The sequence below is a fragment of the Lichenostomus cassidix genome, unplaced genomic scaffold, assembly GCF_008360975.1.
Source record: "Lichenostomus cassidix isolate B80296 unplaced genomic scaffold, HeHo_3.0 HiC_scaffold_529, whole genome shotgun sequence".
In the NCBI taxonomy this organism is placed as follows: Eukaryota; Metazoa; Chordata; class Aves; order Passeriformes; family Meliphagidae; genus Lichenostomus; species Lichenostomus cassidix.
In genome coordinates this window covers 173,828-188,405 of record NW_028147264.1, presented here as the reverse complement: position 1 = coordinate 188,405, position 14,578 = coordinate 173,828, and the positions used below count along the sequence as shown (strand labels likewise).

At 45.4% G+C, this 14,578-nt stretch overlaps 1 protein-coding gene across 1 annotated transcript in view; it reads right to left on the bottom strand.

The window, feature by feature from the left end:
- Positions 1–1,950: 1,950 nt before the first annotated feature.
- LOC146423942 (protein EFR3 homolog B-like) overlaps positions 1,951–14,578 on the bottom strand; it is a gene marked incomplete at its 3' end in the record, with an annotated part of 61,669 nt that continues 49,041 nt past the window's right edge. Inside the window, exons 10-13 of the mRNA XM_085044195.1 lie at positions 10,757–10,915; positions 7,659–7,791; positions 4,939–4,990; positions 1,951–2,123 (exon numbers count right to left, since the gene is read on the bottom strand). Of these exons, the coding sequence (XP_084900321.1) occupies positions 1,951–2,123; positions 4,939–4,990; positions 7,659–7,791; positions 10,757–10,915 (517 nt within the window). The remainder of the gene's footprint in view (positions 2,124–4,938; positions 4,991–7,658; positions 7,792–10,756; positions 10,916–14,578) is intronic.

Genomic DNA, 14,578 nt, shown 5'->3' with positions numbered 1-14,578 from the left:
ATCCCAAATTCCCAAATCCCATGGGAATTCCCGGACAATCCCAAATTCCCAATTCCCATGGGAATTCCCTGACAACCCCCAACCCAAATTCCCAAACAAATCCCTTTGGGAATCCCCGGACAATCCCAAATTCCCAAATCCCATGGGAATTCCCGAACAATCCCAACCCCAAATTCCCAAACAATTCCCATGGGAATTCCCTGACAACCCCAATCCCAAATTCCCTAATCCTGTGGGAATTCCCAAACAAACCCGAATCCCATGGGAATTCCCAGACAATCCCAAATTCCCCAATCCCAAATTCCCAAATCCCATGGGAATTCCCAAACACCCCAATCCCAAATTCCTGAACAATTCCCATGGGAATCCCCAAACAATCCCAAATTCCCAAACAATTCCCACGGGAATTCCCGAACAATCCCAAATTCCCAATTCCCAAATCCCATGGTAATTCCCAAACAATGCCAAATTCCCAAACAATTCCCATGGGAATTCCCGAACAATCCCAACCCCAAATTCCCAAACAAATCCTGTGGGAATCCCCAAACAACCCCAATCCCAAATTCCCGAACAACCCAATCCCAAATTCCCAAATCCCATGGGAATTCCCGAACAATCCCAATCCCAAATTCCCAAATTCCCGACCAATTCCCACGGGAATTCCCAGACAATCCCAAACTCCCAATTCCCACGGGAATTCCCGAACAATCCCAAATTCCCAAACAATTCCCATGGGAATTCCCAAAAACCCCAATCCCAAATTCCCTAATCCTGTGGGAATTCCCAAACAAACCCGAATTCCCAAACAATTCCCATGGTAATTCCCAAACAACCCCAAATTCTCAATTCCCAAATCCCATGGTAATTCCCAGACAATCCCAAATTCCCGAACAATTCCCATGGGAATTCCCAGACAATCCCAAATTCCCAATTCTAATTCCCATGGTAATTCCCAGACAATCCCAAATTCCCGAACAATTCCCATGGGAATTCCCAGACAATCCCAAATTCCCAATTCCCACGGGAATTCCCAAACAATCCCAAATTCCCAAACAATTCCCATGGGAATTCCCAAAAACCCCAATCCCAAATTCCCTAATCCTGTGGGAATTCCCAAACAAACCCGAATCCCATGGGAATTCCCGGACAATCCCAAATTCCTGGACAATCCCAAATTCTCAAATCCTGCGGGAATTCCTGAACAATCCTAATCCCAAATTCCCGAACAAATCCCATGGGAATTCCCAAACACTCCAATCCCAAATTCCTGAACAATTCCCATGGGAATCCCCAAAACCCCAATCCCAAATTCCCAAACAATTCCCATGGTAATTCCCAAACAATCCCAAATTCCCGACCAATTCCCATGGGAATTCCCGAACAATCCCAACCCCAAATTCCCAAACAAATCCTGTGGGAATCCCCAAACAACCCCAATCCCAAATTCCCGAACAACCCAATCCCAAATTCCCAAATCCCATGGGAATTCCCGAACAATCCCAATCCCAAATTCCCAAATTCCCGACCAATTCCCATGGGAATTCCCAGACAATCCCAAATTCCCAATTCCCACGGGAATTCCCGAACAATCCCAAATTCCCAAACAATTCCCATGGGAATTCCCAAACAATCCCAAATTCCCAATTCCCACGGGAATTCCCAAACAATCCCAAATTCCCGAACAATTCCCATGGTAATTCCCAAACAATCCCAAATTCCCAATTCCCACGGGAATTCCCAAACAATCCCAAATTCCCGAACAATTCCCATGGGAATTCCCAGACAATCCCAAATTCCCGAACAATTCCCATGGGAATTCCCAGACAATCCCAAATTCCCAAACAATTCCCATGGGAATTCCCAGACAATCCCAAATTCCCGAACAATTCCCATGGGAATTCCCAAACAATCCCAAATTCCCGACCAATTCCTTTTGGAATTCCGGCTCACCTCTCCATGCAGAGGCGCTGCCGGTTGCCGTGGCGATCGACGAAGCTGCAGAGGATCTCGAGGACGAAGAGTCGGATTTCGGGATCCTCCAGCAGCGCCGGCGCCAGCAGCCGGTCCAGGAAGGCGCTGGGCAGGGCTGTGAGCAGGTTGGTGCACTGGAACCCCACCGAGACCTGGGAATGCCGGGAAATCCCGGAAAATCCGTGGGAAAATAGAATAAAATCCATGGGAAATCCATGGGAAAATCCGTGGGGAATCCGTGGGGAAATAATGCATGGGGAATCGGGGGGAAATGTTGGGAAAATCCATGGGAAAATGTCAGGAAAGTCATGGGAAATTGTTGGGAAAGTCATGGGAAAATCCATGGGAAATTCATGGGAAAATCCATGGGGAAGTCATGGGGAAATCATGGGAAATTATTGGGAAAATCATGGGGAAATCCCAGGAAAAATACTGGGAAAATCCGTGGGGAAATCCATGGGAAATACCAAGAAAATACTGGGAAAATCCATGGGGAAATCCATGGGGAAATCCATGGGGAATCCATGGGGAAATCCATGGGGAAATCAGGGGAAAATCCATGGGAAAGTCAGGGGGAATAGCAGGGAAATTCATGGGGAAATCCATGGGGAATCCATGGGGAATCCATGGGGAATCAGGGGAAAATATCGGGAAAGTCATGGGGGAAATCCATGGGAAATTATTGAGAAAGTCAAGGGGAAATCCATGGGGAAATCCATGAGGAAATCCATGGGGAATCCATGGGGAAGTCATGGGAAAATCATGGGAAAGTCATGGGGAATCCATGGGGAAATCCATGGGAATGAGGGGAAAATCCACGGCAAAATCCATGGGGAAGTCATGGGGAATGAGGGGAAAGTCATGGGAAAATCAGGGGAAAATAAAGGGAAAATCCATGGGAAAATCCATGGGGAAATCCATTGGGAAAGTCATGGGAAATCCATGGGGAAATCCATGGGAATGAGGGGAAATCAGGGGGAAATCCATGGGGAATCATGGGAATAGCGGGAAAATCCATGGGGAATGAGGGGAAAATATCGGGAAAGTCATGGGAAGTTATGGGAAAATCCATGGAAAAATACCAAGAAAGAGCCGGGAAAATCCATGGGAAAATCCATGGGAAATACCAAGAAAATACTGGGAAAATCCATGGGGAATCAGGGGAAAAATCCATAGGGAAATCCATGGGGAAATCCATGGGGATGAGGAGAAAATCCATGGGAAATTATTGGGAAAGTCATGGGGAAATCCATGGGAATGAGGGGAAATCCATGGGGAAATCCATGGGGAATCACGGGGGAAGTCATGGGAAATCAGGGGAAAATTAATGGAAAATCCATGGGAAAATCCATGGGAAATCCATGGGGAAAGTCATGGGAAAGTCATGGGGAAATCCATGGGAAAATTATGGGAAAGTCATGGGAAAGCAGGGGAAAATCCATGGGAAATTCCATGGGGAAATCCAAGGAAAATCCATGGGGAATCAATGGGAAATCCATGGGGAATTAGGGGGAATCAGGGGAAATCCATGGGGAAATCCATGGGAAATCCATGGGGAATGAGGGGAAATCCATGGGGAAAGTCATGGGAAAGTCATGGGGAAATCCATGGGAAAATTATGGGAAAATATCAGGAAAGTCACGGGAAAATCCCAGGAAAAATACCGGGAAAGTCATGGGGAAATCCATGGGGAAATTATGGGTAAGTCATGGGAAAGCAGGGGAAAATCCATGGGAAATTCCATGGGAAATTCCATGGGGAAATCCAAGGAAAATCCATGGGGAATCAATGGGAAATCCATGGGGAATTAGGGGGAATCAGGGGAAATCCATGGGAAATCCATGGGGAAATCCATGGGGAATGAGAGGAAATCCATGGGGAAAGTCATGGGAAAATTATGGGAAAAATCCCGGGAAAATTACAGGAAAGTCATGGGAAAATTCCAGGAAAATACTGGGAAAATTATGGGAAAATCCATGGGAAAATCCATGGGGAATCAGGGGAAAATCCATGGGAAAATCCATGGGAAATCCATGGGAAATCCATGGGAAAATCCATGGGAAAATCCATGGGAAATCCATGGGAAAATCCATGGGAAATCAGCGGAAAATATCGGAAAAGTCATAGGAAAATCATGGGGAAAGTCATGGGGAAATCCATGAGAAAATCCATGGGAAATTATTGGGAAATCCATGGGAAAATCATGGGAAATCCATGGGAAAATTATGGGAAATCCATGGGGAAATCCATGGGGAAATCCATGGGAAATCCTGGGAATAGCGGGAAAATCCAGGGAAAATCCATGGGGAATCCATGGGGAAATCCAGGGGAAAATCCATGGGAAATCAGGGGGAAATATTGGGAAAGTCATGGGAAAGTCACAGGAAAGTCATGGGGAAATCATGGGAAAGTCATGGGAAAATACTGTGAAAATCACAGAAAAATCCATAGGAAAATCCTGGGAAAATCCCAGGAAAATACTGGGAAAAATCCCAGGAAAATACTGGGAAAATCCATGGGGAATCAGCAGAAAGTATCGGGAAAGTAATGGGAAATCATGGGAAAGTCATGGGAAAATCCATGGAAAAGTACCAGGAAAGTGCCAGGAAAATCCTGGGAAAATTACAGGGAAAATCCTGGAAAAATCCCTGGACAAAATCCCTGGACAAAATCCCCCCAAAAAATCCCTGGAAAAATTCTGGAAAAATCCCTGGGAAAATCCCAGAAAAATCCCAGAAAAATAAAAAAAACCCTGGGAAAATCCCGGAAAAATCCCAGAAAAATCCCCCCAAAATAAAAAAAAAATCCCCAGAAAAATCGTGGAAAAAACCCGGAAAAATCCCAGAAAAAATCGTGGAAAAATCCTGGAAAAACCCAGAAAAACCCCAGAAAAATCAGGATTGGGGTCAGAATTCCCAAGGGAAAAATTCCTGGAATTTTCCCGTTGGGAATTCTTTGTTCTCCTACCTGCAGCAGGGATTTGAGGAGCATGATCTGCGTCAGGCGGTTCCGGTTTTCCCTGGAAAAAATGGGGAAAAATTGGGAATTCTGGTGGGAATTCCAGGTGGGAATGAGGGGAAGGAATGATGGAAAATTTGGGAAAAAATTGGAAATTCTGGTGGGAATTCCAGGTGGGAAAAGGGGGAAGAAATGAGGGAAAAGTTTGGGGAAAATGGGAAATTCCATTGGGAATTCCAAGCAGGAATAAGGCAAAGAAATGAGGGAAATTTAGGGAAAAAATGGGAAATTCTACTTGGAATTCCAGGTGGGAATAGAGCAAAGAAAAAATGGGAAATTCCATTGGGAATTCCCAGTGGGAATGAGGGGAAGGGTTGAGGGAAATTTGGGGAAAAATGGGAAATTCTGGTGGGAATTCCAGGTGGGAAAAGAGGGAAGAAAAAGGGGAAAATTTGGGGAAAATTTGGGAAATTTCGGTGGGAATTCTAGGTGGGAATGAGGGGAAGAAATGACGAAAAATTTGGGAAAAAACTGGGAATTCTGGTGGGAATTCCAGGTGGGAATGAGGAGAAGGAATGATGGAAAATTTGGGAAAAAATTGGAAATTCTGGTGGGAATTCCAGGTGGGAAAAGGGGGAAGAAAAAGGGGAAAATTTGGGGAAAAATTGGAAATTCTAATGGGAATTCCCAGTGGGAATGAGGGGAAGAAATGATGGAAAATTTGGGGAAAAATGGGAAATTCTACTTGGAATTCCAGGTGGGAAAAGGGGGAAGAAAAAGGGGAAAATTTAGGGAAAAATGGGAAATTCTGACGGGAATTCCAGGCAGGAATGAAGGGAAGGAATGAGGGAAAGTTTGGGAAAAATTGGGAATTCTGTTGGGAATTCTGGGTAGGAATGAGGAGAAGAAATGAGGGAAAAGTTTGGGAAAAAATAAAAAATTCTGCTTGGAATTCCAGGTGGGAATGAGGGGAAGAAAAAGGGGAAAATTTGGGAAAAAATGGGAAATTCCATTGGGAATTCCAGGTGGGAATGAGGGGAAGAAATGATGGAAATTTTGAAAAAAATGGGAAAAATCTGTTGGGAATTCCAGGTGGGAAAAGGGGGAAGAAAAAGGAGAAAATTGGGGGAAAATGGGAAATTCCAGTGGGAATTCCCAGTGGGAATGAGGGGAAGGGATGAGGGAAAGTTTGGGAAAAAATGGGAAATTCTATTGGGAATTCCAGGTGGGAAAAGGAGGAAGAAAAAGGGGAAAATTTGGGGAAAAATGGGAAATTCTAATGGGAATTCCCAGTGGGAATGAGGGGAAGAAATGATGGAAAATTTGGGAAAAAATGGGAAATTCTACTTGGAATTCCAGGTGGGAATAGAGCAAAGAAAAAATGGGAAATTCCAGTGGGAATTCCCAGTGGGAATGAGGGGGAAGAAAAAGGAGAAAATTGGGGGAAAATGGGAAATTCCTTTGGGAATTCCAGGTGGGAATGAGGGGAAGGGATGAGGGAAAGTTTGGGAAAAAATTGGAAATTCTGCTGGGAATTACGGGTGGGAAAAGGGGGAAGAAAAAGGGGAAAATTTGGGGAAAAATGGGAAATTCTGATGGGAATTCCCAGTGGGAATGAGGTGAAGAAATGAGGGAAAGTTTGGGAAAAATGGGAAAAATTCTGCTTGGAATTCCAGGTGGGAATGAGGTGAAGAAATGAGGGAAATATTTAGGAAAAGCAGGAATGGGCAGAAAAGCAGGAATTTCTGTGGAAAAGTGGGAATTTGTGTGGAAAAGCGGGAATGTGTGGAAAAGTGGGAATTTGTGGAAAAACAGGAATTATTGGAAAAGCGGGAATTTGTGTGGAAAAGCGGGAATTATTGGAAAAATGGGAATTATTGGAAAAACAGGGATGGGTGTAGAAAAGCAGGAATGTGTGGAAAAACGGGAATTTTTGGAAAAGCGGGAATTATTGGAAAAACAGGAATGGGCAGAAAAGAGGGAATTTGTGGAAAAGCGGGAATGTGTGGAAAATCGGGAATTTCTGGAAAAGTGGGAATGTTTGAAAATCAGGAATTTTTGGAAAAGCAGGAATTTGTGTGGAAAAATGGGAATTTGTGGAAAAACGAGAATTTGTGGAAAACTGGGAAGTTGTGGAAAAGCGGGAATGGGCGGAAAAGCAGGAATTATTGGAAAAATGGAAATTACTGGAAAAACAGGGACGGGCAGAAAAGCAGGAAAGTGTGGAAAAGTGGGAAAAGTTTGGAAAACCGGGAATGTGAGGAAAATGGGGAATGTTTGGGAATTGGGAATGTTTGGAAAAGCGGGAATGTGTGGAAAATCGGGAATGTGTGGAAATTCAGGAATGTTCAGAAAATCAGGAATGTTTGGAAAATGGGGAATGTGTGGAAAAGCAGGAATTGGTGGAAAAGCAGGAATGGGCAGAAGAGCAGGAATGTTTGGAAAATTGGGAATTTCTGGAAAATTGGGAATTGGCAGAAAAGAGGGAATTTGTGGAAAAGCAGGAATGAGCGAGAAAAAGAGGGAATGCTTGGAAAAGTGGGAATATGTGGAAAAGTGGGAATTTGAGGAAAATCAGGAATTTGAGTGGAAAAGCAGGAATGTGCAGAAAAGCAGGAATGGGAGAGGAAAATCGGGAATGTGTGGAAAACGGGAAATGTTCGGAAATTCGGGAATGTGTGGAAATTCGGGAATGTTCAGAAATTCGGGAATGCTGAGTCTGGACTCACCCGGCCCTTCCCGGCTCCAGGGAACTGTGGGAATTGTGGGAATGGTGGGAATTTCCCGGCAGAGGAACTTTGTTCATGATGAACACCATCACCTCCGACTGCTGGTAGGGAGGCAGCGTGCCCGAGAACGAGCCTGGGGGAAAAAATGGGAATAAAAAATGGGAACTGTGAGGAAAAATGGGAATGGGAATGATGGGAATGGGAGGCAGTGTGCCCGAGAACGAGCCTGGGAAAAACGGGAAAAACGGGAATAAAAACTGGGAATTTGGGAATGGGAATGATTGGAATTAATGATGGGAATGGGAGGGAGCGTGCCCGAGAACGAGCCTGGGGGAAAAAATGGGAATAAAAACTGGGAATTTGGGAATATTGGGAATGATGGGAATGGGAATGGGAGCGTGCCCGATAACGAGCCTGGGAAACAATGGGAATTGTGGGAATAAAAACCTGGAATTACAGGAATGGGAATGATGGGAATTAATGATGGGAATGGAACGAGCCTGGGGGAAAAAATGGGAATAAAAACTGGGAATTGAATGTTGGGAATGATGGGAATGGGAGGGAGCGTGCCTGAGAATGAGCCTGGGAAAAATAATGGGAATAAAAAATGGGAATAAAAACTGGGAATTATTGTGGGAATGATGGGAATGGTGGGAATGGGAGGGAGCGTGCCCGAGAACGAGCCTGGGAAAAACGGGAAAAACGGGAAAAATGGGAATAAAAACCGGGAATTACGGGAATGGGAATGATGGGAATGGGAGGCAGCGTGCCCGAGAACGAGCCTGGGGGAAAAATGGGAATAAAAAATGGGAATTTGGGAATGATGGGAATGATTGGGGAATGAGCCTGGAAAAATGGGAATAAAAACCTGGAATTGTGGGAATTATGGGAATGATGGGAATGAGAATGATGGGAATGATTGGGGAACGAGCCTGGAAAAACAGGAATAAAAACCTGGAATATCGGGAAAAATGGGAATGATGGGAATGATGGGAATGGGAGGGAGCGTGCCTGAGAACGAGCCTGGAAAAACGGGAAAAACGGGAATAAAAACAGGGAATTTGGGAATATTGGGAATGATGGGAATGGGAGGGAGCGTGCCTGAGAACGAGCCTGGAAAAATGGGAATAAAAACTGGGAATAAAAACTGGGAATAAAAACTGGGAATAAAAACTGGGAATTATGGGAAAAATGGGAATACTGGGAATGATGGGAATTAATGATGGGAATGGGAGGGAGCGTGCCCGAGAACGAGCCTGGGAAAAACGGGAATAAAAACCGGGAATTTGGGAATGGGAATGATGGGAATGGGAATGGGAGGGAGCGTGCCCGAGAACGAGCCTGGAAAAATGGGAATTGTGGGAAAAATGGGAATATTGGGAATGATGGAAATATAGGGAGTTATGGGAGTGATGGGAATAATGGGAATGATGGGAATGGGAACTGGGAATGGGAACTGGGAATGGGAAAAATGGGAATGGGAATGAAGGAAATAATGGGAATAATGGGAATGGGAATGAAGGGAATGATGGGAATAATGGGAATAATGGAAATAATGGGAATAATGGGAACAATGGGAATAATGGGAATAATGGGAATAATGGAAATAATGGGAATGGGAATAATGGGAATAATGGGAATAATGGGAATGATTGGGAAATTGGGAATGATGGGAGCAATGGGAATAACAGGAATTATGGTAACTGGGAATAATGGGAACAATGGGAGTAACTGGAATAATGGCAATAACGGGAATAACTGGAATAACAGGAATGATGGGAATAATGGGAATGATGGGAGTAATGGGAATATTGGGAATAATGAGAATGACCAGAATGATGGGAATGTGAAGGAGAATGAGAATAATGGGAATAACGGGAATGGTGGGAATAAGGAGAATAACAGGAATGATGGGAATGGGAATGACAGGAATGAGAATAATGGGAATGGTGGGAATAGGAATAATAATGGGAATGAAGGGAATAACCGGAATAATGGGAATGATGGGAGTGGCAATGCAATGGGAATAATGGGAACAATGGGAATAATGGGAATAATGGGAATAATGAGAATGGCAGCAGGAATGGTGGGAATTATGGGAATGATGGGAATGATGGGAATGATGGGAATGATGGGAATAACAGGAATGGGAGTCCTGGGAATGGGAATAAGAGGAATGACAGGAATGGCAGTGGGAATAATGGGAAAAACGGGAATAATGAGAATGGCAACAGGAATAACGACGATGGGAATGGCAACGGGAACGGGAATAACGGGAATGACCAGAATAATGGGAATGATGGGAATAACAGGAATAACAGAAATAACGGGAATGATGCGGATGGGGATGATGGGAGGAATGGGAATAACGGGAATGGGAATGGGAATAGGAATGGGAATGATGGGAATGATGGGAATGATGGGAATGATGGGAATGATGGGAATGATGGGAATAACAGAAATGGCAACAGGAATGATGGGAAAAATAGGAGTAAAGGGAATAATGGGAATAATGGGAGTAACGGGAGTAACAGGAATGATGGGAATAGTGGGAATAATGGGAATAATGAGAATAACTGGAATAATGGGAATAACGGGAATAATGCGAGTAATGGGAATAACGGGAATAAGGAGAATGACCGGAATGATGGGAATGGGAATGACAGGAATGAGAATAATGGGAATGATGAGAAGAATGGGAATAACGAGAATGGGAATAATAATGGGAATGATGGGAATAACAGGAATTGAAATGGGAATAACAGGAATGATTGGGAAATTGGGAATAATGGGAGTGACGGGAATAATGGGAATAATAGGAACAATTGGAATAACGGGAATGATGGGAATGGGAATGGGAATGATGGGAATGGCAATGGCAAAGAACCCCCAGATCACCCCAATCCCATTCTCCACACAATTCCCTCCAGAAAAACCCTGGAAAAACCTGGAAAAAAACCCCAAAATCCCAGAAAACCCCACAAAAAAAAACCCCAAAACCCCCCAAAAAAACCCAAAAAATCCTGGAAAAACTGCAGAAAACCCCAAAAAACCCCAGAAAAAACCCCCAAAACCCCCAAACCCCCGGGAATTCCGACCGATGGTTTTGATGACAGCTTCCTGGAACATCCTCTCCTCGTGCTCCTTGATCTTGCGGGATTTGCCGGCGCCGCAGTCGTAGCTGCCGGTGAGCTCGTAGTCGATGCTGAGCCGGAGCTGCCGGAGGAGAGTGTTGAACACCTCCAGCACCGTGGGGCCTGGAAAATGGGAATAATAACGGGAATGAAAAATGGGAATAACGGGAATGGGATTGGGAATGGTGGGAATGGGATCAGGAATGGGGTTGAGCCGGAGCTGCCGGAGGAGAGTGTTGAACACCTCCAGCACCGTGGGGCCTGGAAAATGGGAATAACAACGGGAATATTGGGAATGAACAATGGGAATGGGATTGGGAATGGTGGGAATGGGATCAGGAATAATGGGAATGGGATTGGGAATGGGATCAGGAATGGGATTGAGGCGGAGCTGCCGGAGGAGGGTGTTGAACATCTCCAGCACCGTGGGGCCTGGAAAATGGGAATAACGGGAATTATGGGAATGAAAAATGGGATTGGGACTGGGATTGGGAATGGTGGGAATGGAATCAGGAATGGGATTGAGGCGGAGCTGCCGGAGCAGCGTGTTGAACATCTCCAGTACTGTGGGGCCTGGAAAATGGGAATAATGGGAATGAAACATGGGATTGGGAATGGGATTGGGAATGGGATTGGGAATATTGGGAATGGGATCGGGAATTATGGGAATGGGATCAGGAATGGGATTGGGAATAATGACAATGGGACCAGGAATGGGAATGGGAACACTGGGAATGGGATTGGGAATATTGGGAATGGGATTGGGAATAATGGGAATGGGATTGGGAATAATGGGAATGGGATTGACGCGGAGCTGCCGGAGCAGCGTGTTGAACACCTCCAGCACTGTGGGGCCTGGAAAATGGGAATAACAGGAATTATGGGATTGGGAATGGGATTGGGAATATTGGGAATGGGATCGGGAATGCTGGGAATGGGATCAGGAATGGGATTGGGAATAATGACAATGGGACCAGGAATGGGAATGGGAACACTGGGAATGGGATTGGGAATATCGGGATTGGGATCAGGAATGGGATTGGGAATTATGGGAATGGGAATGCTGGGAATGGGATCGGGAATAATGGGAATGGGATTGGGAATGGGATTGGGAATGGGATTGAGGCGGAGCTGCCGGAGGAGGGTGTTGAACACCTCCAGCACCGTGGGGCCTGGAAAATGGGAATAATAATGGGAATAATGGGATTGGGAATAACGGGAATGGGATCAGGAATGGGATCAGGAATAACGGGAATGGGATTGGGAATGGAATCAGGAATGGGATCGGGAATGGGATTGAGGCAGAGCTGCCAGAGGAGGGTGTTGAACATCTCCAGTACTGTGGAGCCTGGAAAATGGGAATAACGGGAATAATGGGATTGGGAATGGGATCGGGAATGATGGGAATGGGCAGCAGGAATAGTGGGAATTAACACCCAGAATAATGGGAATGAACCTCAGGAATGATGGGAATGAACACTGGGAATAACAGGAATGAATAATGGGAAAGGGATTGGAAATGAAAAACAGGAATGACAGTGGGAATAACGGGAATGGGAATGCTGGGAATGGGATCAGGAATGGGATTGGGAATGCTGGGAATGGGAATGGGAACACTGGGAATGGGATTGGGAATGCTGGGAATGGGCAGCAGGAATAATGGGAATGAATAATGGGAATAATGGGAATGGGATCGGGAATGCTGGGATTGCCAGGAATGGGATCAGGAATGGGATCGGGAATAATGGGAATGAACACTGGGAATGACGGGAATGAACATTGGGAATGGGATCGGGAATGGGATTGGGAATGCCGGGAATGGAACTGGAAATGCAGGGAGTGCCGGCAGTTATCCCATGGGGATGGAAGGATTCCCACGGAATTCCCAGAATTCCCAAATTCCTGGAATTTGGAATGGTTGTCTATCCCAGATTTCCCCAATCCCCTCCATGCTCCAGAATTCCCAAATTCCCATCGGCATTCCCAGAATTCCCAAATTCCCAAGTTCCTGTCACCATTCCAAAAATCCCCAAATTCCCGTCGGCATTCCCAAATTCCTGAACTCCAGATTCCTGTCATCATTTCCAGATTTCCTGAATTCCCAAATTCCTGTCACCATTCCCAGAATTCCCAAATTCCCGATTCCCAGTGTCATTCCTGGAATTCCCAAGTCCCCGAATTCCCGTTGTCATTCCCAGAATTCCTAAATGCCTGATTCCCGTCACCATTCCCAGAATTCCCAAATTCCTGATTCCCGTTGCCATTCCCATAATTCCCAAATTCCCGAATCCCCAAATCCCCAATTCCTGTCAGAATTCCCAAATTTCCGTCACCATTCCCAGAATTCCCAAATTCCCATTGCCATTCCCAGAATTCCCAAATTTCCATTATAATTCCCAGAATTCCCAGAATTCCCAAATTCTCATAATCATTCCCAGAACTCCCAAATTCCTGAATTCCTGTTGGCATTCCCAGAATTCCCAAATTCCTGTCACCATTCCCAGAATTCCCAAATTCCCATATTTCTGATTCCCGTTGGAATTCCTGATTCCCAGAATTCCCAGAATTCCCAGAATTACCATAATTCCCAAATTCCCAGAGTCAATCCCTGATTTCCCCAATCCCCTCCATGCTCCTGAATTCCCAAATTCCCGTTGGCATTCCCAGAATTCCCAAATTCCCCATTCCTGTCACCATTCCCGTAATTCCCAAATCCCCGAATTCCTGATTCCCAGAATTCCCAAATCCCCAATTCCTGTCAGAATTCCTGATTCCCAGAATTCCCAGAATTCTAAAATCCTCAAATCACCGAATCTCAGACTCCCGTCATCATTCCCAAATCCCCAAATCCCCGAATTCCTGTTGCCATTCCCCAAATCCCCAAATCCCCAAATCCCCAAATCCCCAAATCCCCAAATTCCCGTCATCATTCCCAAATCCCCAAATCCCAAATTCCCACCGTCATTCCCAGAATTCCCAGAATTCCCAAATCCCCAAATTCCCATCACCATTCCCAGATCTCCGAATCCCCAAATCCCAAATTCCCGTTGGCATTCCCAAATCCCCAAATCCCCGAATTCCCGTCGCCATTCCCGAATTCCTGAATCCCCAAATCCCCAAATCCTCAAATCCCAAAATCCCCAAATTCCCGGATTTCCACCGTCATTCCCAGAACTCCCAGAATCCCCAAATCCCCAAATTCCCAGAATTTCCAAATTCCCATCAGCATTCCCGTCGCCCTTCCCAGAATCCCCAAATCCCAAATTCCCGTCACCATTCCCCAAATCCCCAAATCCCCAAATCCCCAAATCTCCAAACCCCAAATCCCCAAATCCCCAAAATCCCCAAATCCCAAATCCCCAAATCCCCAAATCCCCAAATTCCCATCGCCATTCCCAAATCTCCGAATCCCCAAACCCCAAATTCCCGTCATCATTCCCAAATCTCCAAATCCCCAAATCCCCAAATCCTCAAATCCCCAAATCCCCAAATCCCCAAATCCCAAATCCCCAAATCCCCAAACCCCAAATCCCCAAATCCCCAAATCCCCAAATCCCAAACCAAAATCCCACCCAAACCCCCAAATCCCAAATCCCCAAACCCCAAATCCCAAATCCCCAAACCCCCACCCCAAATCCCCAACCCCAAACCCAACCCCAAATCCCCAAATCCCCAAATCCCAAATCCCCAAATCCCAAATCCCCAAATCCCAAACCCCAAATCCCCAAATCAATCCAAATCCCAAATCCATCCATTTTTGGAAAAAGCAAGCAGATAATTTTCCCA